The sequence below is a fragment of the Hibiscus syriacus genome, unplaced genomic scaffold (genome assembly GCF_006381635.1).
Source record: "Hibiscus syriacus cultivar Baekdansim isolate YM2019G1 unplaced genomic scaffold, ASM638163v2 tig00111513_pilon, whole genome shotgun sequence".
In the NCBI taxonomy this organism is placed as follows: Eukaryota; Viridiplantae; Streptophyta; class Magnoliopsida; order Malvales; family Malvaceae; genus Hibiscus; species Hibiscus syriacus.
In genome coordinates, this window is record NW_024063111.1 from 112,527 (window position 1) to 134,358 (window position 21,832).

Genomic DNA, 21,832 nt, shown 5'->3' on the forward strand with positions numbered 1-21,832 from the left:
ACTTTTAATGTATGTTTAAAGTTATTGTATATAACAATATTTTTTTATTAAATATGCATGAAATTCTAAATTGTTTATATAATCATGTTTTAGTTCATGTTTAAATTTGAGAGTTTATCTTTTCGAATTTTTACTATTTAAATATGTATTATTTTTAGATACAAATTGTACATTTGAATACTTAAATCTATTTTAATTTGTAAAATAGAGATATATTTGTTTTTAAGAGACTTGTATTGGATTCAAATTTATGTGAATTAAGATATTTAATATATAATTCAAAATATTAAATTTAGATTTTCTATAAATTTAAATATATGTTAGATAATAATAATTAATTTAGATTCTGATATTTATATTGAAATAACTCATTGATAAGAACAATTTGAATATTTAGACAGATTTTTTTAATTCATATAATTCAAAATTATAGACATTTAGTTTGTTATCATTTCTAGTTATAAAATACAGTTGATCTAGTGATGTGATGCTTTAGGTCTCTTAAAGAATATTTAGGGTTTGAATTATGGTATTGTGAATGAAACGAATATATTTAGAAGAGTTACTCCCATAATAAGTTTATATAATACATGATTCAAATTAATCAATCAACCGATTAAATACCAATAATTATAAAAAAATACTTTTCTTTATCCCTTATTTAGGTTTAGGGAGGTTTTTTAACGAGTCTTCTATCGTATTGTCTTGTTTTGTAATTTTTCGATCAATGGAATTGTAGAACACCCCTTTCAAAAAAAATACTTTAAAGATTAATTTATATTATAATTTTTAATAAATAAAAATTAATTATAATTTTTAATAAATAAAAAGTAATTATAATATTTGTATTTACTACCATATTATTATTATAAATAATATATTAACAATTTTAAAAATATCTTAAAAGAACACATTAACAAGATATTATGACTTTTCATCCCTCAATTTTAAAAATAAACATATTAACAGTTTTAAAAAATACTTTTAAAGTTTACCATTATTTATTTGTTAATATTAAGATAATATTCTGACCTTTCATTTATTAAGCATTTTACTCAAACGTTTTAACTAATTTACTTTATTTTAAAATTTAATTTTGTTAATAATTGTATATAACGTTAATTAAAGATTAATTTACCATAATTTAAAATTTTACATGAAAAACATTGTCTTCCGAATTTAAGAGAAAATTGGTTAATTATTATACTAATAGATTTTCATGCCCGAATCAATTGGTATAAAAATCTAATATTTTTACGATTATTTCATGCCACAATCCCATGCGAGAGCATATTATAACTAGCACAGTACCAGACAATTAAAGTGATTTCAGAAAGAGCATATTATAAATTAGAGTAAATTACGCGTTTAGTATATAAACTATCAGTTTTGATACATTTTCGTATCTAAATTTTTAAAACCATGCACAACGTTTAGTTTTTATTTTATTTAGTATCTTGCCGTTACAAACTTAACACATTTAGTACTTAAACTATCAGTTTTGATCTATTTTAGTACCTAAACTTTAAAAAAATAAAATAAAACTTAACGCTATATTTTTAATGGGATACTAAAATGAAACAAAAATTAAATGTTAGGTATGATTCTGAAAAAAATAAAAGTTTAGGTACTAAAACGGATCAAAACCAATAATTTAGGTACTAATTGCGTAGTTTATCCTATAAATTATAGATCCGCGTTTGTTTTAGTTGAAACCACAGCAATTAATTTGGATCGCCCCTAGCGTGTTGACTAGCCTTCCGTTCCTGTTTTTTGCTTTCGTTTGTGTATTGATTATCATTGTTTTTTTTTTTATCAAAATTAATATTTAATATTTACGTCCATCGTAATCTTTCATTCTAATTTCAAACCTTAATTTATTAGTATTCCACATTAAGAGGTTTCCTTTAACTATTTGTATTTGTCCACACCATGGCAACCTCAGTTTGCTGTAATTATCGATGATTAACGTAATTTATCTGGATTTGTATGATGATATCTACCATGAAATACTCCAAAACTTTCATTTCCTTCTAAAAGCTCACCGTATTTGGACATACGCACTATTTATCGATCCATGCAATCTTTAAATTGGTGATTGAGATTTTTTTTTTCCTTCATCGTTAAGATTAAGGAATACAACTAAAGAAATCAATTTTCAAAATCAATATGATCAGGGTATATAAATATAGACTTTCAATGTACAAACCCATATTTATTTTTGGATAAACTACGTAATTAGTCATCCAATTATCACATTAGTTTCATTTTAGTCATCTAGCTATTATTTTTTCAAAATCATACTTAACGTTATATTTTAGTTTCATTTTGATCAAACGAAGTTAAAAATAAAAAACTAATGATGTTGTATTTTTTTTATTTTTTCAATGATGACATTGTATTATCTTATGGTGACATATTATTTTATTAATTTTTTAATAACGGACGACTAAAATGAAATCAAAATGATAAGTAGATGACTAAATACAAAATGTACTCTTTATTTTTGTATAATTTATTTATGGAATTATTTAACCGTGCTTTAGTTAAATAGTTAATTATTGTAATAAAGAAAGAAATAAGCAAAAAAAGAATAAAGGGTAAATGGTATATTAAATGGAGGTGTGAAAGTTTTGATAACAAACACGAGAGTTGTCTCATCCCATCCCGAAGAAGAAGAAAGCAAAGGCAACAAATCCAAAGCAAATAAAAGAGTGAATTGGACTCATTCTTTCTTTCCCCCATACCCATTTCTCTCTCTGTTTCCTATCTATATATCATCTAAAACAACGCCGGTAAGATAGAATAACGAAGAAGAAGAGTGATTTTGCACCAGGCATCGGCTTCTTGTTCACGACCTTTGTCTTTCGTTATTGATTTTCTTCAACTTTATTGCTTTCCCGTTACACTGTTATCTTTAATGGCCGTTCAAGCTCAATACCCTTCCAATGTCATCTTCCTCAACAGGTTCGTCTTTATCTCTCTTTCTCTGCCTCTTTAATCATTTCTTATGTTTGTTTATATTTTCTTTTTTGTTATTTTTCAGAGGAGGACAAGAGGGGAATGAATTTTCATTGCAGCAACAAGCAGGAGGAGCTTTTCTGGATCAATCCCATATGTTCTTCAACAATAATAATATCAATCCGAGGAAAAGAGGACGGGAAGTTACAGCGGCGGCGACAATAACAACAACGCCGATCAATTCGTTTTCTTTGCAAATGCAACCGCCGCAGTTGCTAGAGCTTTCCCCGCCCCACCAGCTGAATGCCGTCTCCACCGGCCTCCGATTATCTTTCAGCGACCAACAGCAAAGTCAGAATCCAAATTTTCAAAACAAACAGCAGCAACAACAAGATATTGTTTCCAGCTCCACTGGCTTTTTGTCCATAGCATCCGACGATTTGGGTACTCAAATCAAACGCCAGAGAGATGAATTGGACCGGTTTCTGCAAGCCCATGTACCCCTTTTCTCTTTCTTTCAAATGGGTTCTCGTTAATTTTTTGTTTGGGAAATGAAATTTATTTTGGGATTTTAATTGTTATTTTTATTATAGGGAGAAGAATTACGCCGAACGTTAGCGGAGGAAAGGAATAGGCACTTCCATGCGCTGCTGGTGGCGGCGGAGGAATCAGTGGTGAGGAGGTTAAGGGAGAAAGAAGAGAAGCTGGAGAAAGCATCACGTCGGAACGCCGAGCTGGAAGCACGCGCAGCGCAATTAAGCGTAGAGGGGCAGGTTTGGCAAGCTAAAGCTAGGGCACAGGAGGCGACGGCGGCTTCGTTGCAAGCGCAGCTCCAGCAAGCTATGGTAAGAGGCGGGACTTCTGTGACACAAGATAGAAGGAGAGGGGAGGAGGGGCTAAATAGCGCCGGAGGAGCGGAAGGGCAGGCGGAGGACGCAGAGTCGGCTTACGTGGACCCCGAACGGATGACAGCTTCGGGACCGTCTTGCAAGGCGTGTTGGACACGCGCCGCCTCGGTAGTGTTGCTGCCGTGTCGGCATCTTTGCCTTTGTACAGAGTGTGATCGAGTGGCGCAAATGTGCCCCGTTTGCCTGGCCGTTCGAAATTCTAGCGTTGAGGTGTTTCTTTCTTGAAAAAAATAAATTAAAATATTTAAAAAATAACTTGGCTCTCTATTTATTTTTTTAATTTAATTTCTTTTTGAAGGGTCTGTTACTAATGGTTTTTTACGGAAAACCCAGAAATTTTATCTTTTCTTTTACTTGGTTCCCAATGTACATAGGCCACTTGGGTAATGGCGTTGCCTTTCTCTTGTCTTTTCTATTTATTTTTGGAATTTTAAGTTAAAATATATTAATTCTTTGATTATGGTCTTAATGTTGTTAAATACGATGACAATTTTGATTTACTTAATTGTTTTGGCATGCTAAATGGAATAACAGTGCAATTGCTTTGCTACAAAGCTCTCTCAATGAGAGACAAAAATGCAAAATTTAAAATGTGGTATTTTTTTAAAACTGTCTCGTGATTTACTTAACTCCAATTGCTGTTAATGTTATTGCATACTCATCAATTTCATCGTGTTTTTTTAGGAGCAATGCAAATTCTTAAAAAAATCAGCACAACTTGTAACACTCGAAGGAGGAGTCAAATTGGGATTAATTTTATTTTTTTAACATTAAATGACCTTAGTGTAAACTACATAATAGTAGCGTTATATCCTCGTCCCTGGAGCTACTATGATCAACAACCACAATTCAACACGAATATTTTAATATTGTAAGCATAAAACAGACATCAACACATCAGAGAGATTTGAATTATAAATATCTTTACTCATTGCTTAATTGATGTTAAAATTAGAATGTGGTAGCACCACCGTCAGATATGTCAAATCACATCGTGAACCACCGTCAAACACTTCAAATTTAACTACACGAAAAACTAAAACTACTAATGATCTTCTAAGCACTCGAAATCTCACTTGATGGAATAAGATTCCAAACCTCTTAATAGAATTGCTTTGAATGATTTTTGGTGCTTAAAGACCTCTAGGCCTGCTTATTTATGTTCGATCATCTACGAAGTGGTCTCTAAAGTTATTTTTGAATCGTCTTAAAAATGTGATGTCTCAATGTATTTTTCGTAACAAATGTGCTTTTGTTCCTGGTAGACGTATTTCCAATAACCTCTTTGTTGCACATGAATTAATGCATTATTTGAAAAGTTTGAAAAATGGCCCTAATAAAGGGGTGACCATCAAACTGGATATGGAGAAAGCGTACGATAGAGAATGAAATTTTATTGCTTGTGTTATGAAGAGATTGGGCTTTAACGGCTCTTTTATCATGCTTATTTTGAAATTTAGCTCTTCAGTTTCTTTTTATGTACAGATTAATGGGCAGCTCTTGAATCTTTTCAAACTGGAGAGGGGACTTAGACAAGGAGACCCTCTCTCCCTATATCTTTTTCTTTTTTGAGTGCGGAGTCTCTCGTCCGCTCTCCTTACCGAACAACAATGCAAAAAACTCGAAGGGGTTAGAGCTAGTTTACATGGGCATAGAGTCAATCACCTCTTCTATGCGGATGGCAACCTCTTGTTTTTCTTTTCGGTGTGCAGAGTCTCTTGGATTGCCGCTTATGGTTGGTAAAAACAAGATGGAAGACTTTTCATTCGTGAAAGATACAGCAATCAAAAGTATTCACGGATGGACCAAGAACATTATCTGCTATGGAGGTAGGTAGGTGTTTCTCAAGTCGGTTGTTCAAGCCCTCTCCACTTATGCAATGTCTTGTTATATTCTGCTTGAAGGAGTTTTGGACGCAATTACCTCCCACATGCAGTCATATTGGTGGTCCAAGAGGCATAACACGAGAGGATGGGACAAGGTTTGTCGAGTTAAAAGAGATGATGGGATGGGTTTTTGGAACCTTAAACTGTTTAACTTAACTCAACTTGAAAATCAAATTTGGAGATTTGTTCATGAACCGAATTCTTTGGCGTTTAAAATTTTCAAGGCGAAGTACTTTCCGAACTCTTCATTTTTGGAGGCCAAATTAAGAGAGAACCCTTCTTATGCATGGACAAGTTTATATGGGGCAAAAGAGGCTCTAGTCGATGGGTTCTATTGGAGGATTGAGACTAATGGAAACGCACATGTTCATATTAACAAATGGGAAGGTATGGCCCATATTTCCTTTAGTCCATCCATGGAGAAGTCATTAGTAAATAAACGATTAACGCTTCAAAATATGGGGTTTTCACCCTACAATGAAATTTTTTTGGCTAAAATGTCCAAAAAAAGAATATGTGCCAAAATGACTATTTAGTCAAATGTTAAGTACTTTTTGCCCTAAAATAAATTGTTAGAATCAAAATGCTACGGAAATAGATGGTTGAGATTAACAATAGAAAATGTGAAGATATTCACTGATAAAAAGAGAATTAATCTCAGTCATCTAATTTCATTCATCGAATGATTTTAAATTTGTAAAAAAATTAAAAGAGTTTTACATTATATAAGTGAATCATAACCGTAATATATATATATATATACTCGCCAGTTTGATTGTCATAAAATGTAACGTAAATCATGGTTGTTATAGTGATGAAATAATGTAAAATCGCATATACCAACTAAGAGAGAGATTCAGTAGCCTACGTAATGCTAACATCACATCATCAATATCTTCATTTGATTGGGTCAGTTCTTGAGACAAAATCCCATGGATTGTACGCATCTCTTTTCTGCATGTTCATAACTCAATTATTCAGTATATATTCTCCATAAAAGTCTACAGTTACATTGGGTGAGTTTCGAACTCTTCAGAAAAGTGGGTTGGAGGGAATCAGGATTGATTTGTTTGTTTACACACATAATTAGGCTAAATCTGCTGTTTTTTAAATCTGTGAATAAAATTCTAAACTCATAGCTCTCTTTTGCCTTTGGAATTCTTGGAGCTGCTTTTCTTCGTAACTTGATAAACTTGTAGCAGAAGCAAATTTTTGCCTTTATATCAACTGCTATATTACAATTTACAAATTTACAATACAACGAATCTTGGAATTCAGCTAAAAAAAGTTTCCTTGAGATCCAAGAGAATTATAGAGCCAGAGAGGCATTAAAATTAGCATCAAATCCAAAGCTGTAGCTTTCATGTTTCAATGTACATATGCATTGAATGCAATTTTTCTTTCTTTTTAAACGAAGGTGTTTGTTTTAATGTCTAATTTTTAAAATAATCTGGTACGATTATAAGATAATATTTATTCAGATGTTTTCTCAGCCTATCCTACAAACACGGTTGTTCGAACCTGAGAATTTTAAGGAAAATATTTCCTTTTACCACTAAAGTCACTTAATAAATCCGTTCTACTGTCTAAATTTAATATCTAGAAACTAAACCAAGACTCTATGCTTTGAATAGATTGGATCAAAAGGCATATATAAAATTGGTAAGCAATAGTTTTATGCAACTTTAACAGTAAACATGCATGTCGTGATCACATGGCATGCCCATCACATTACATTGTCCAATTCACACAGTTTATTCATGACTCCATGTTGTCAAATTCATAAGTCAGAAGATGTCTCAAGGAAAAAGGGTTATATGTTTCCATCATTAGACTTCATGTTATTGAAGGATTTCTGACGTTTTCAGGGACCCAATAACAGGATTTCTCTTGAAAATATATGATAAATTATAATAAATCCATCGGTAAATAGATTCTTAATTAAAGATGAGACAACGACGAGAATACATAAAATTCATAAGAGTAAGGCCCCATGTTGTCCTGAGTTGTTCACTCCCATGCCTTTGAAAAATAAGTATGCAGATAATGGATATGAACCGACATATGGTGGTATAAAAGATTTGATAGATATACATTATATATTTATGGAGATGTAATTCGAAAATTATCAGCTTTCAGTCAGTCGAAAACCTTAGATAATATTTCTCCATCCACCGAAGTTGTTAAAAGATCTCTGACCTCCGAAATGAGAGTACCTTTTGATAGGTTAAGTTCATAGACAAGACATCTAGAAAGGATTTCTGACAGACTCATGTAATTTACCAGAGCAAAATTTAAAGTATGACTACTAGATTTATCTATCCTATTCACTTACGAATAATCATAATTATATTATGTCTGACACCACTAGACTAGGGTCACTATAAATACTTCCAACGCGATCTAGAGAGAGACCGAGTCTTCTACATTCTAGACAACATATCTCCTTCTTGATCACCTCTCTCTCACAGAAAAACACAGTCAACGATCGTCTCCTCGTCAATCGTAATTCTCCATCCAAACTAAAAGAGATAAACCATCAATAATCGGTGAGACCAATTTATTCTCATCTACAATACAGAGCGACCCTCATTGATATTTCACATGAAATCGTGAGAGAAAGAGGAAAGAGGAAAAAATGCAGTCCATGAAAGCAATAAACTTTTTTGGAAGTGGAAGCCAAACAATGTTGTATCTTCTTCTTCGGTGTTGTTATTTCGTTATCAAATGGCTGTGACACCATTTGTCTGGAAGTTCATGTAATAAAAAAAGCTTAATAACATGTTAGGTAATTTTACTGTTGTTTCAGCTTGTAAACGTGTCTTGAAAACGAGTACAAGCTGTCTTCTCGTGATGCCATCCTTTGGTCGTGTTTTTCTTTATTTTGACCATGACTTATTTTCAATGACTAGTCCTTTGTCCTCCCTTAATTATTCTCATGATGATAGGGTGAGATTGCGATTAAGGGAGATTGATTTTTCAATCTTCCTCTTTAATTACTTTCGATTTTTCAATCGTCTGCTTTGGTTACTTTACTTTTGTTCATTAAGCTATCGATAGTCATTCACTATTATGTTTTATTCATGATTGTCATGAATGTATTTCCTGTACTGTTTTAAATAATATCGTCTATGATTAATGCAATCTACATATTTATTTCAAAAAAAATATTTAAATTTATATTAAAAAAATGAATTACCATTAAACCAAAACATTTAGGGAAATTTAAGTTATATATATATAAACATAAAGTCTTGATTAATCTGGGGTAAGTATAAGATAATTTTTGTTTAAAGATAACTCTAAACCATATGACATTGAATGTTAATACTTCTGACATTCATGATGCTTGATTGAATCCAAAATTTTAAGAAATAACAACAATTAATTTACCACCAAGATCGCTTGATTTGTGTATATAAAATTATAATAACAATTAATTTAGTTTATCGATCAATCATTCAAAATATATGTTTTTAAATCGAATACCATTCTATTTTAATCCGAATTACTTCACTCTTATGTCTTAGTTTCGTCAAAGTGCTTGATGCTTTGCTTATTTAAGACTCCGTCGCACATTTCTTAATGTCTATTCGCCCATTCCAACTCCAAGACGATTGATTAAATCTATCTGTTATTCGTTTTCTTTTCTTTTTTTTATTTATTTAAAGAAATAATCCTTTTTAATCAAGTATTTGCAGAAAGAAAGAAAAAAAATCATAAGAAGCAAAACAATTGGAAGTTGGGATGCTTCTTAAAGAAAGTGCAAAAGCTTACAAAGCACATAAAGGGTAATATATTACTGTGGTCACTTTCGTTTTAAAAATATAATATTTTGATTACATTATTGATTTACTTCATTTTTATCAGTAAAACGTTAAATTGATGATGTCATATGTTAATAAAAGAATTTCATTTTTAATTTCATTTTTAAATTTTAGATAAAATAATAATGTAACATCTAAACTTAGATAAAATGTCAATTTAACTCTTAAAAATCAAATAAAATATCAATTTAATCTTTAAATTCTATCAAAATATCCGTCATCAATCGTTGCTCATCACCATCATCCATGGATGGATCTAGAGGGGGGCGGGTGGGGCCGTTCACCTCTCTAAAAATTTCAAATTCTTATATATTTTATATATTTTCTATTGAAAATATGTTTTGCCCCCCTAAAATTTTCTAAGTTTTGTTCCTACTTATGATTTTATAAGTTCGCCTTTTAACATGAAATCTTGTGCCCGCCTACATCAATCACTTTTGATCGTCATCGACCACTATCACCTACAATAATCGAACCCCAAAATTAATAGTTCAATCACTTTTGACCTCGTGGATACGAATATGATGCATCTTTCACCGAAAAAATAGTATGAACTCCACAAATCTAACCTAAAACTTTTGACTTTCTTAAAATTATACCATTATAATAAATTTATCATTAATATTATTCTAAAAATAAGAACAGCAATGTAAATCTATTCAATTAATGCAAAATGATACACCAAGACATTTAACAAAAATTTATACTATTCAGTCGTACTAAAATTTGAGAAAATTATAAAGCAATTAGGACCTAAGTTGAGCTCACATCACTATAAAAGAACCCTTTTTGCTAATAACGTAATTTAAGCCACTGGCTTGCTGCTAGTATTAACATGAATTTACAGCAGCTACTTGCTACTTTTAACTATAAGTTAGGTACAGCTCCTAAAATGAATCTTTAACGAATGCAACAGCCTAAAATTTACCGATATATGCTCAGGGACGGACACAATATATTATATTACATGGAGTGAATTTATAAAATTTTAAAAGAGATGTGAACTTATAAAAGTTTAGAAAGACAAAAATAAATTTTCAACAGAAAAAAATTAGTCGACTCTTATTCCCATATGTAATGGGGTAAGGGGGAGGTAGGATAGTAGGCTGCCCCCAACGTCAGGTTGAGAATAGCTTCCGTAGGAGACCTCCGAATTATGAAATGCCTCCGTGGGACTCGATCCCATGACCCCAAGGTTAAGAAGAGGGCGGCCATACTAGAAGATACAGATTGGTCATTTCCTGTTCAAATAGTCAAAGAGGATACTATCTCATTTGTTTTGAGGGGGCATGATGGTACAAGGACTTTTCTGAATGTAGAAATACGTGGCTATGAAGAAGGATCACGTTTTATAGTTGTATTCCGCCTTGGATCAACCAAAGGTCCTATCAGGCAAGTATACATTGTTTCCTAGATATAAATATTGATAGTTTGTGAGTAATTGCACGTTTATGTTAGTGTCTATTGACTTGTCAAAACTTGAATAAACAGGATTGAGAACTGAACCATTGACAAAACAATATGTATGCATGGATCAGTTTAGGAGCTCTTTCAACTACAAATTTTTCCTGGGAAGATCCATATGGACAAAAGTTCAGATGTTAAAATCAGCGGAGATTGCAATAACCGTGTCTGGAAAATCAATTTGGAAAGTGTTGTGCAGTCTCCTACAGGTGAAGGTGATCTTGGAATGCAGTTGCATGTTTTTGAAATAGGTAATATCAAGGTTGTTAGCTTTACTGATGATCGGACGTGGAAATTGAGTTCACATGGAGGTAGGTCTCTGACGGCTGCTGGAAAACCATAGGTTGATGTCACACCAATAGAAGTCATCATTGAGTTGGGAGTTGTTGGGGTATCTATTGTGGACCACATGCCAAGAGAGCTCTTTTACGTGTACCTTGACAGAGCCTTTATATCATATTCTACAGGCTATGATGGTGGAACCACCAGCAGGTAAGAGCTTCTATTTCATATATTGTTTGGCATGATGTTGCAGTTTTCAGCTGTTTGGAATTTTTTTCCTGGCCATTGTATGAATGTCCTGCTACCTGTTGAAAATTATTTAAACACGTTGTGCTTTCTGATCTAGTGACTTCTTTGAATTTTATCACACAGATTTTAAGCTGGATTATAATTTTAGAATCCCTAGTTTTTCTTGATTCAAATTCCTATTGTGTGCTGTACTCTTGCTTCATAAATGGAAATCCCGTTGCTTATGAGATGAATTAAATTAACAACATTCTTTTCCTGATTTCCTTTGCTTTTGGTTGCAACTTAGAAACTATTTTCAAGTATCTGTTATGTCTTGGATTTAAATATATATCATCTTTCAATTTTCTGTCTTGGTACTTTGGATGAATATGCTAAGAGATTCTGTTTCTTTCTTTCTTCTAGGTTCAAGCTCATACTGGGACATTTGCAGATTGACAACCAGCTTCCTTTAACTTTGATGCCAGTGCTATTAGCACCTGAGCAGATGAGTGATATTCATCATCCTGTATTTAAGACAACTATTACAATGCGAAATGTGAACTCTGATGGGATTCAGGTGTATCCATATGTCTATATACGGGTAAAGCTCTATCTGCATTATGCTTAGCATTAGGGTACACTGTTTCTTTAGACAATAGCGTAACTGATCATATTATGTTAATAGGTGACTGACAAGTCTTGGAGGCTTAATGTTCATGAACCGATCACCTGGGCATTAGTTGATTTCTATAACAATCTTCAGCTAGATCACATTCCCCAAAGTTCAAGCGTCACACAAGTTGACCCAGAGATATGTGTTGAGTAAGACTAATATTCAATCTCTTTTCAGTTTGAATCTTATAATGTTAAATAGACTGAAGGGGATTTCAGTGCTACACTGGGGCATCAACGATGTTGGCAAGGTCAATGCCTTGGTAGGATCTACGTATATGGCTGTTCCTTATTCATTATCTCTGGGGAGGAAAATAGCATGAAGTTATTGATAGTTTTTCTGATATTTTTCATGTTTCAGTCTCTGTAACTCCTTTCCTCATGTTGACCTTCCTCTGTCTGTTTGACTATATGCTCCTAGAGGGTGCATGCAAGTACACGTGCACATTACACTTGTTTGTGTTCTAGTGCTGCAGCCTACATATTAATCCACTTTAAGGAATACAACTAATGTTCTATATCCAAGTTGAGTTGACTTTGTTAACTATTTAAGTTTCAGGGTCTTCGTGTTCTTTTTTTCAGTATCTTCTGATATTTTCGAAGCTAAGATTACAATATTTTATTTAATTTTTATCACACCTTCATTCTCATGTGTAATAGCCGGCTAGTATGTTCAACTCTAGATACCTCCATATTTGCATCAAAAAAACTTAGGTGTGTGGTTTTGATTATTGTATGTGAATGTTGTTTTGTTCCTTCTTTATGTTTTTTTGACTAAATAAATGTTTATCTCTCTTGAAATCTTCATCAGCAAAGTAGCTGGAGATATAATGTGCTCAGTACTGACCTCTAAACAAATTCACTTTTTTTAAAAAAAAAAATGACCACGAGGCATCCCAGGCCAAACATTAGTTTGTTGTTGAATGCTAGTATGCTCAACATCCACTTGAATTCCATGCACGCATATTGTTATGTGAGTAATATTTTATGCAATTCTCATTCATCATTACTAGATTTTCTCCTTGAATGAAACGTGTTCCGAGAGAACTTATTTCAGTCTATTAAATGTATAAAGAAAATATCATTTACGGTTTGAACCTGAGCTGTAATTATTATTTTTCTCTCTTCTGAACTTTTCAGCCTGATAGATGTTTCGGAAGTAAGGTTGAGAGTTTCTCTTGAGACAGCAGCAGCTCAGAGACCTCAAGGGGTTCTTGGTGTGTGGATTCCTATACTTTCTGCTATTGGAAATGCCTTCAAATTTCAGGTCAGGGTCAGAGAACATTTTGTATCACTTAATATTGCAATGACCCTTCTTGCTAAATCAGCATTTAGGATATTTGAGTTCAGGACAGAAGTCTACAGGGACTGTAAATATCAGGCTACTGATTGATTTTTTAATTATAGGTGCACCTGAGAAGGGTGATGCGGAAAGACAGATTCATGCGGAGAAGTTCCATACTTCCTGCAATTGGAAACCGTATTTGGAGAGATTTGATTCATAACCCTCTTCATTAGTAGATGTACTTGGTATGACTAGTTCGACCTTGGCTTCTCTGAGTAAAGGATTTGCTGAGCTTTCAACCGATGTACAGTTTTTGCAATTGCGCACAAATCAGGTAAGTCTGTCTCTTTTATTTTGTCAATAAGTGGTTATTAAAAAGTTCGAAAACCAGATCCTAACTCAAGATTTTAGGTGTCATCAAGGAGAATCACTGGAGTACGTGATGGAATTGTTCAAGGAACAGAAGCTCTTGCACAAGGTGTTGCTTTCGGGGTGTCTGGAATTGTGAGAAAAGCAGTGGAAAGTACCAGACAGCAGGGTTTTGTGGGACTTGCGCATGGAATTGGTCGTGCTTTCTTAGGATTTATTGTTCAACCAGTCAGTGGAGCATTAGATTTCTTCTCATTGACCGTTGATGGAATTGAAGCTAGTTGTTCCAAATGTTTGGAGGCTTTGACTAACCATAGCACCTTCCAGAGAATTAGAAACCCCCGTGCAATTCATGCTGATGGCATTCTTAGAGAGTACTCTGAGAAAGAAGCTACCGTTCAGGTATCTTGTAGCCTTTTTTGAGATGGAAAAAGTGTTCCTGAGATGTTTCTGCTTAGAAAAAGTGTTCCTGAGATGTTTCTGCTTAGAGAAAGCTATCATTTTACTTTTTGTCTTTGGAAGTTAGGAATGAAATGTATGACCATGGACTACTCAAACCTTGATTCATCTTAACTAGTAAGCTTCCAACCTAAAATCAAATAGTATCCCCGAGTCACTATATATTTTTAATTAACTGATAGAAGATAACACCACTCCCGTCACATGTAAGCCAAATATTACTCTACCAACAAAAGCAAATAGGGCTTATGCGTAGATTAACAATGGAAAATCTAGGACTTGACTGTTTTCTTGGTTTTGTTTCAGATGGTGCTCTATCTGGCTGAAGCAAGTCGACGTTTTGGCTGTACTGAGATATTTAAAGAGCCCTCTAAATTTGCTTGCTCTGATTATTATGAAGAGCATTTTATTGTACCATACCAAAAGATACTTCTAGTGACCAATAAACGAGTTATGCTATTGCAGGTGAGACAAGAGGACTTGGGCTATGGCTCATAAATATATTTTCAGCTGATTTTCTAATGCCCTTTTTTCTCGTTGTCTGCAGTGTTCATCTCTCGACAAGATGGACAAAAACCTTGCACAATCATATGGGACGTGCCATGGGAAGAACTCATGGCACTGGAGTTGGCAAAAGCAGGCAGTCATCTTCCTTCTTGCTTACTCCTCCATCTTAATAATTTTAGGAGATCAGAAGCTTTTGTTAGAGTCATAAAATGCAGTGTTGAAGAAGTTGAGGGAACAGAACCGCAAGCTGTTAAGATCTGTTCGGTAGTGCGTAAGATGTGGAGAGCACATCAATCTGAGCCGAACAGCATTGTGCCAAAGGTTGGTACTTGGTATAAATCTGTACGCTTTAAAGATGTCATGTGAACAACACTGACAAGATTTTACATGTGAAGGTTCCTTCAAGCCAGAGGCATCTGCATTTATCTTGGAGTGAGACTGATAAGAAAGCACCACATGCCCTGAAGAAATCCATCATTAAATCGGAAGAGCTCTCTGCATCATTTTCTGCATCTGATGGAACAAAATTTGTTGAACAGTGTAAACTTTCTGAAGATCTGGAGCAGCGAGAGAGAAGTGAAAGGCCGATGTGCATTATGTAGAAAACAGGTGATGTATTCCTTGTCATTCTCTTCTTGTTTTACCGTAGATTACTTCATTCCACAATCTTAACATAAATAGTTTATGTTGTCTACTAGGTCACAGATGATGGCGGAGTATGTAGCATTTGGAGGCCCATTTGTCCGGAAGGGTAATTACAAAGTTCTTTGATAGCTCTTTTTGACTTGTCTTAGATTCTAACCACATTATAACTTAGAAGCTAAATGCGGATCATTAAAATTAAAATTTAACCTTTAAGAAACTTAGTTGTAACAAGCTCACTCAGTAACAGTATATGAATTAGTATGTTTTATGAAATATGGAATATTGAGCGGAGTTTTGATTCTCAAACCTTTTATACTTATCATCACCTTAAGTTGTAATTGCTTATTTTGGCATTAATTTCGTTGTTGCATCATGGCTTCGTTTCCTTCATGTATGTGTCCATTGGTGACAGAGCTCATGTTGGGAGCCATCCTTTGATCTCAATTTTTATCCTAATTGTCACATTGTCTTGTTTTTTCCTCCTTTTTACTTTTGCATTAAGTTTGGAATTGGATCATGATCTCTCCTTCAGGTATGTGTTCATTGGTGACATAGCTCGTGTTGGGAACCATCCTCCTAATGTTGCTGCTGTTTACCGGAAAATTGACGATCTATTTGCGCTTCCTGTAGGTTATGACCTGGTAAGACAGAGCAAAGGCATTATGAAATTTTATCTTTATACCCATTTTGTCTTTTAGGGCTTGTAAGAGTAAATAAATATCCTAATTTGACTTGAGATTGTTAGCCAGTGCACCATTTTGGAAAGGCAGTTCATATTGAGTCTCTGCAGGTATGGAGGAACTGTCTAGATGTCCGGTCTCGATTTGGTATCCAAGGGCTCCTGCGGGATTCATCTCTCCTGGATGTGTTGCTGTGGCAGATTTTGCCGAGCCGGAAGCTGATTTGGTACATTGTGTGGCAGAAACACTGGGGGAGGAAACAACATTTGAGGAGCAAAAAGTTTGGTTTGCTCCGGAATCAAACCCGTGGGGTTGTCATGTGTACCAAGTCCAAAGTGACGCTCTTCATTTTGTTGCTCTAAGAGAAACTAAAGAAGAATCCGGGTGGAAGCCCTCCAGGGTTCGTGATGATTTCCAGCCTTTGCAATCATCGGGATCTGGGTGACATCTGGGTTAAACACAGAAGGTGATGAGGTTCTGTCAACCAATAGGATGAAAATTGTTTGATGTTCCATGATTCATACAATTGTTTTAACAGGCTTCTGAGAATATTAGAATCTGGTAGATATGTTAGAATGGTCAATTCTTTGATTATGAACTCTGTCTTTTTCTTATACATGGAGTGAGATGGAAAAAGTAAATAAATTTGTAGTTTTATGGTTGAAAAAATAATTTGAGACTTGTATTGATTTTTTTCCAAGGAGTCCAAGCAAATTGTTTTGTATAATTAATTTGATATAAAAAATACATTTTCATACATGCAATCAATTTTATATTATTTAATTAGAAATATATTAAACTAATTAATAAAATTTTATTATAAAACAATTTATATTTTAAATAATTCACTGCAAATGAAATAATTAAATTAGGGAAAGTTTATACATTTTTTTTTTTGAAACTTTGTTAATATTATTATGAATATCTATTTATGGCTATAAATATAGAGGTTAGAGAAAGCATGGTATGTAACTCATATTAAGATAATAGTACGGTTTTCTTTTATTATTTTTATATAATATAGGATGATTTCAAGTGGTAATATATGTTTTAAAAATCCAATCATTTGACAATGAACGTTCAGATATTTGTATCATACACAACTCATATTAAGGTCGTTTGATTCGTACTTGAATTTATTTTTTAATATAATATAATTTATTGAATTAATTGATCATGTTACAAATCGATAATTTGTCTGGCAATGAAAATAATATATTTATATTTCTGAAGATTCACCGACTGTGGAATTCACTTTTCTATTCAATTCACAAGGTCTTACAATCACTATTGTTGCAATTTACAAAGCAATAATTCTACATTCGAAAATTCTCGCCATTTTAGGTACCGTCTCTTCTATGTTCCATCCATGAATTGTATTATGAAGTAAAGGAAAAGAGGGAGAAAAAAGGAATGCAAAGACCAGAAGTCTTCAGGGCCATCCCTTTTGTCTTTAAGCAGATCTCTGTATGAGAAACCTTAAGCTGCACAGCTCAGCGGAAGCATGGGACATCCAGAATTTCATTCATAGTTCGAACTTCAAGCCTTATTCGATCTTCGCCCGCCACCCTTTCCGGTGGATGATGTATCAGCAGACTTGTCGGCCGAAGAACTTGCCTCTTCTGATTCTTGTATTAATTGCTTCAAGCTCTCTACCACTCGACTCATTGTTGGTCTTTCTTTGGCATTTTTGTTTAGGCAGTTGTTGGCCAACTTTCCCACTTTTTGAGCTTCACTGAGTGAATAGTTGCCTCTAAATCGAGGATCGATTATCATGGTGAATCGTCTACTGTCGGGTGGGAACTGTTTAACCCAGTCTAGAAGCTTCTGCTCCGATGTTGGTCGGTTTCTTTCGATGGTTCGCCTCCCCGTGAGGATCTCGTAAAGTACCACTCCGAATGTCCATATATCACTTTGGATTGTGAGATGGCCGGTTTCAACATACTCTGGGGCAGCATAACCATAAGTTCCGACCACCTTTACGAAAATGAAAAGAAACACAAGTCAACTACCTTAGTTCAACAAATGTTATGAAATGCATCATGACGCTCAAAACAAAAAGGCAACTGTGACTCATGATGTTGGAATTAGAAGATGTAGAGCAACATATGAGATGCTGAAGGTCAACAGATAGTGGAGGGCGGAAGAACCAACAATTAAACAAGGATGCAACGCCAGATTCTTTGCACACATCAAATTAGACAATAAATAGTGCACTCTGTTATCTACTCACTGCCGTGGATACATGAGTACGATCACCAGTCGGCCCTTCCCTTGCAAGACCAAAGTCAGAGAGCTTCGGCCTAAAGTTTTCGTCCAAGAGCACATTCGAGGATTTGAAATCTCGATAGATCACCTATTCAAACAACACAATGCCGGTCCATTATAAAGATGGATTGAACAATCATTTGCAGTATATTAAAAGATAGGTAATTTAGTGCATTAGTTGTAATGGATACAGAAGCAGAGGACGATCCCAGGATCATGTTTCACATAAAAGAAGATTGTACCTTGACTTCCAATCCATCGTGTAGATAAGCCAGTCCTTCAGCAGCACCAAGCATAATCTCTAGTCTTGTTCTCCAAGACAACGTGGATGTAGTGTTAAAAAGATGATCTTCCAAGCTCCGATTAGGCATGAATTCATACACCAGCAGCCTTGGATCCCTCTTTCGCCATCTACGAGCAATACCCTAAAAGTTTTACAAGGTTCGGATGACTAACCACACCCAGGAATTGAATCTCCGCAAGCCATTCCTTATGACCCTACAAGGTTAACCACAATACCATAAGAAACAAATAAATTGCAAAGATTTTATCTTGCAAAACGAAAGTTTTAACTTTGAAGCAAGTGCCTGTAAACCGAGCGTGTTGAGCCTCTTTACGGCAACAACAGTAGGATCGCCTCGACCATTGAGAGGCCTAATTGATCCCTTATAAACACTCCCAAAACCGCCCTCGCCTATCTTTAACAACCTGTTGAAGCCGTTTGTTGCATCCTTCAACTCTTCTAAAGAGAAGACTCTCAAATTATGCTCTTTCTCTTTATACAACTCCGGTATGCTCCTTGGAGAAGGCGTCGATCTTGTTGTCCGACTTAGTGGATTATCTGGTTTACTTTGGTTCCTCAATTCAGGAGCAGATCTTGATTCCCTTTGCTTGCTCTTCGATTTTCCTTGCTGAACATAGAAAAACACTTCATTTTCTCTAAGTTGTGAAAACTACCAAAACAAAAACTCTTCAGGTTATATCCTCAAAATTGTGGCTTCAAAAGGAGAAGATTAGAGACCCGGTTAAGGAACAAGGGAACGAAAATACCCAGAAAAGTCCAGGTTCAAAGCAATGGAAAAATGAAGAAGAAGAAGAAGAAGAATAGGTGGTGTGAAACAAAATCGAAAGCCAGCTAAGGTTTGGATAATGACTGCCGTACGACAGCTCAGTTACATCATAGAAAGAAAACAAGGACATGCAGTCAATGAAAGACCATGAAAAGCACGGAAGAGGAAAGTAGAGACCCAAATTGACTAAACGAACAGCAAACACTCACGCACATATACAAATCTATTCTATAGTTATCTCTCTTTCTTTTGGAATCTTAAAAGAACACCGGCCTAATTTAAGACCAATGAAATGTTTAACAGGAAATGTTAAATTTTTTTAACATTTTTAATCGAGTACAATCTAAAATATAAATCTTTTAATATTTTCGTCATTTAAAATGTTAAAAAATAGTTGCAATAAAAATTTATAACATTTTTTGCTTCAATCAAAAATATTAAATTATTATTATTTTAGGTTTTGAAAATGTTAAAAGATCAATATTTTAGGTTAGGTTCAACCAGAAATATTCAAAAAGAGTTTAACATTTTGAATCGCACCTTTCCTTAAATTTGAATTACATTGTTGTATACCCCTTTCTTTGACAAGGCTCAATTCGAATTAAAAGGGGACGGCCAAGTAGTGATAAAATTTTTAGGTAAATTACACGCTTAATAATCTAATTATCATTTTTATTTTGCTGTAATTACCTAACTAATTTTGTTTCAAAATCATATCTAACATTATATTTTAGTTTCATTTTAATCATTCATCGTTAAAAAATTAATAGTGACGCTAATGTTTCGTTATAAGGTAATGTCATTTCATCATTTAAATTTTTTTAAAGAAATGACGCATCATCAATTTTGTAAACTTTTTAAAGACGAGTGACCAAAATAAAATTAAAACGTAACGTTGGATGTGATTTAAAAAATAATAAAAGTTAAATAACTAACACGGAACAAAAATGATAATTAAGGTATTAATCATGCCGTTTACTCAAATTTTTATTACACAACAAAATATGCATAATTTTAATTCATTTATGCATTCTTATCACATTCGTATTACATACTATGTCAAACATATTTTAGTTTTTTATATATTTACATTGGGTAAATTATAGAAATGGTCCCTCAACTATAGGATATTATTTTGTTGAGTTCTTCGACTATTAAAATTATAAAATGATCCTTTAATATAGGACGTTGCTTTGTTGAGTTTCACAACTATTAAAAAATTAGAAAATAGTCATCTAACTATTCAAATATTTTAAACTCATCATTTTCTGTTAAAAATTTGACTTTCGTCTGAGTTGGACATTAATATGTTGACTAATATATGATAAAATATAATCACATAATCTCATACGACTATCATATCACTTACAGTTGAATGAACATTTTGTAAATTTTAATAGTTGGGAATTCAAAAAAACAACACCTTATAGTTTGAGAATCATTTTATAAATTTTAATAACCAGGAGACTTAACAAAGCATCTCCTATAGTCGGGGATTATTTATGTATTTTACCTTTAATTTTATATTATGTCATAATTGATTTGAAAACTAATTTAATTATTTGTTTAAAAGAAAATTAATACGACTTTCGAAAGTAAAGGGAGGAATTTAAAAAGCAGAAGTCATTAGAAATGTTGTAAAATTGGTGAAGCGTGGGGGATGGGGTATAGTTTTCTGAGCGTTCACATTGACATTTGTTCCTATTAAATCTGTTGGTTCTTTCAGCAATTTGCAATGTTATGAAGAGTGGACGGTCAAGGTGATGTTTTCTTAAGAATTCTAAATTTTATACGCAAAGAAATGGATAATCAAAATGGTTTACATTGTTGGTTGGGATGAGCGTTCGACCGAGTAGATACAAAGTTTTTTGAATTAATTACTCATATTTTATAACTCGAAGTTAATTTAATAATATTTATATTTTCTTCTTGCTTTTGTCATATTCTGAATCAAAATAAATCTATTAAATCTATCGATGAATTTTTAAAATAATTTTAACATTTCTCTTATTTTATATGACTTGACATATTTATCAAATTAACTTTTTTAAAACTATATGCTTGATTAACATTAGATAAAAATAATAGGATGGATAAAGTACTACTTATCTTCGTAAAAATGATCTTATGTGATTATAAAGTATCACACGTCACATATCAATGTTTTTTATTAATTTTTGTAACCTTAGAGTAAATTATAACTAAAATTTTCATAATTAAATGATAAAATTCTAACATTAGAAATTCTTCATTTTATTGTATCAATAAAAATAATAAATATTATATTTCACCTAAAACTTTTCTGTGTACTTTGCTACTTG

General features: G+C 33.4%; 2 protein-coding genes and 2 pseudogenes across 2 annotated transcripts; 3 read left to right on the top strand and 1 right to left on the bottom strand.

Moving 5' to 3' along the window:
• The first annotated feature begins 2,615 nt into the window (after positions 1-2,615).
• LOC120164376 (BOI-related E3 ubiquitin-protein ligase 1-like) lies at positions 2,616-4,274 on the top strand. The gene is made up of 3 exons (XM_039174115.1): positions 2,616-2,967; positions 3,047-3,458; positions 3,555-4,274. Exons 1-3 carry the CDS (start codon positions 2,921-2,923, stop codon positions 4,092-4,094), a joined length of 999 nt encoding a protein of 332 aa, XP_039030046.1. The 5' UTR covers positions 2,616-2,920; the 3' UTR covers positions 4,095-4,274.
• A 6,948-nt stretch (positions 4,275-11,222) lies between these two features.
• On the top strand, positions 11,223-14,189 carry LOC120164398. Its single transcript, XM_039174137.1, has 6 exons — positions 11,223-11,538; positions 11,980-12,157; positions 12,242-12,378; positions 13,369-13,495; positions 13,636-13,847; positions 13,925-14,189. Exons 1-5 carry the CDS (start codon positions 11,456-11,458, stop codon positions 13,744-13,746), a joined length of 636 nt encoding a protein of 211 aa, XP_039030068.1. The 5' UTR covers positions 11,223-11,455; the 3' UTR covers positions 13,747-13,847; positions 13,925-14,189.
• A 436-nt stretch (positions 14,190-14,625) lies between these two features.
• Positions 14,626-16,653, top strand: LOC120164372 (annotated as a pseudogene).
• Positions 16,654-17,416: 763 nt separating this feature from the next.
• Positions 17,417-19,390, bottom strand: LOC120164411 (annotated as a pseudogene).
• Between the last annotated feature and the right edge of the window lie 2,442 nt (positions 19,391-21,832).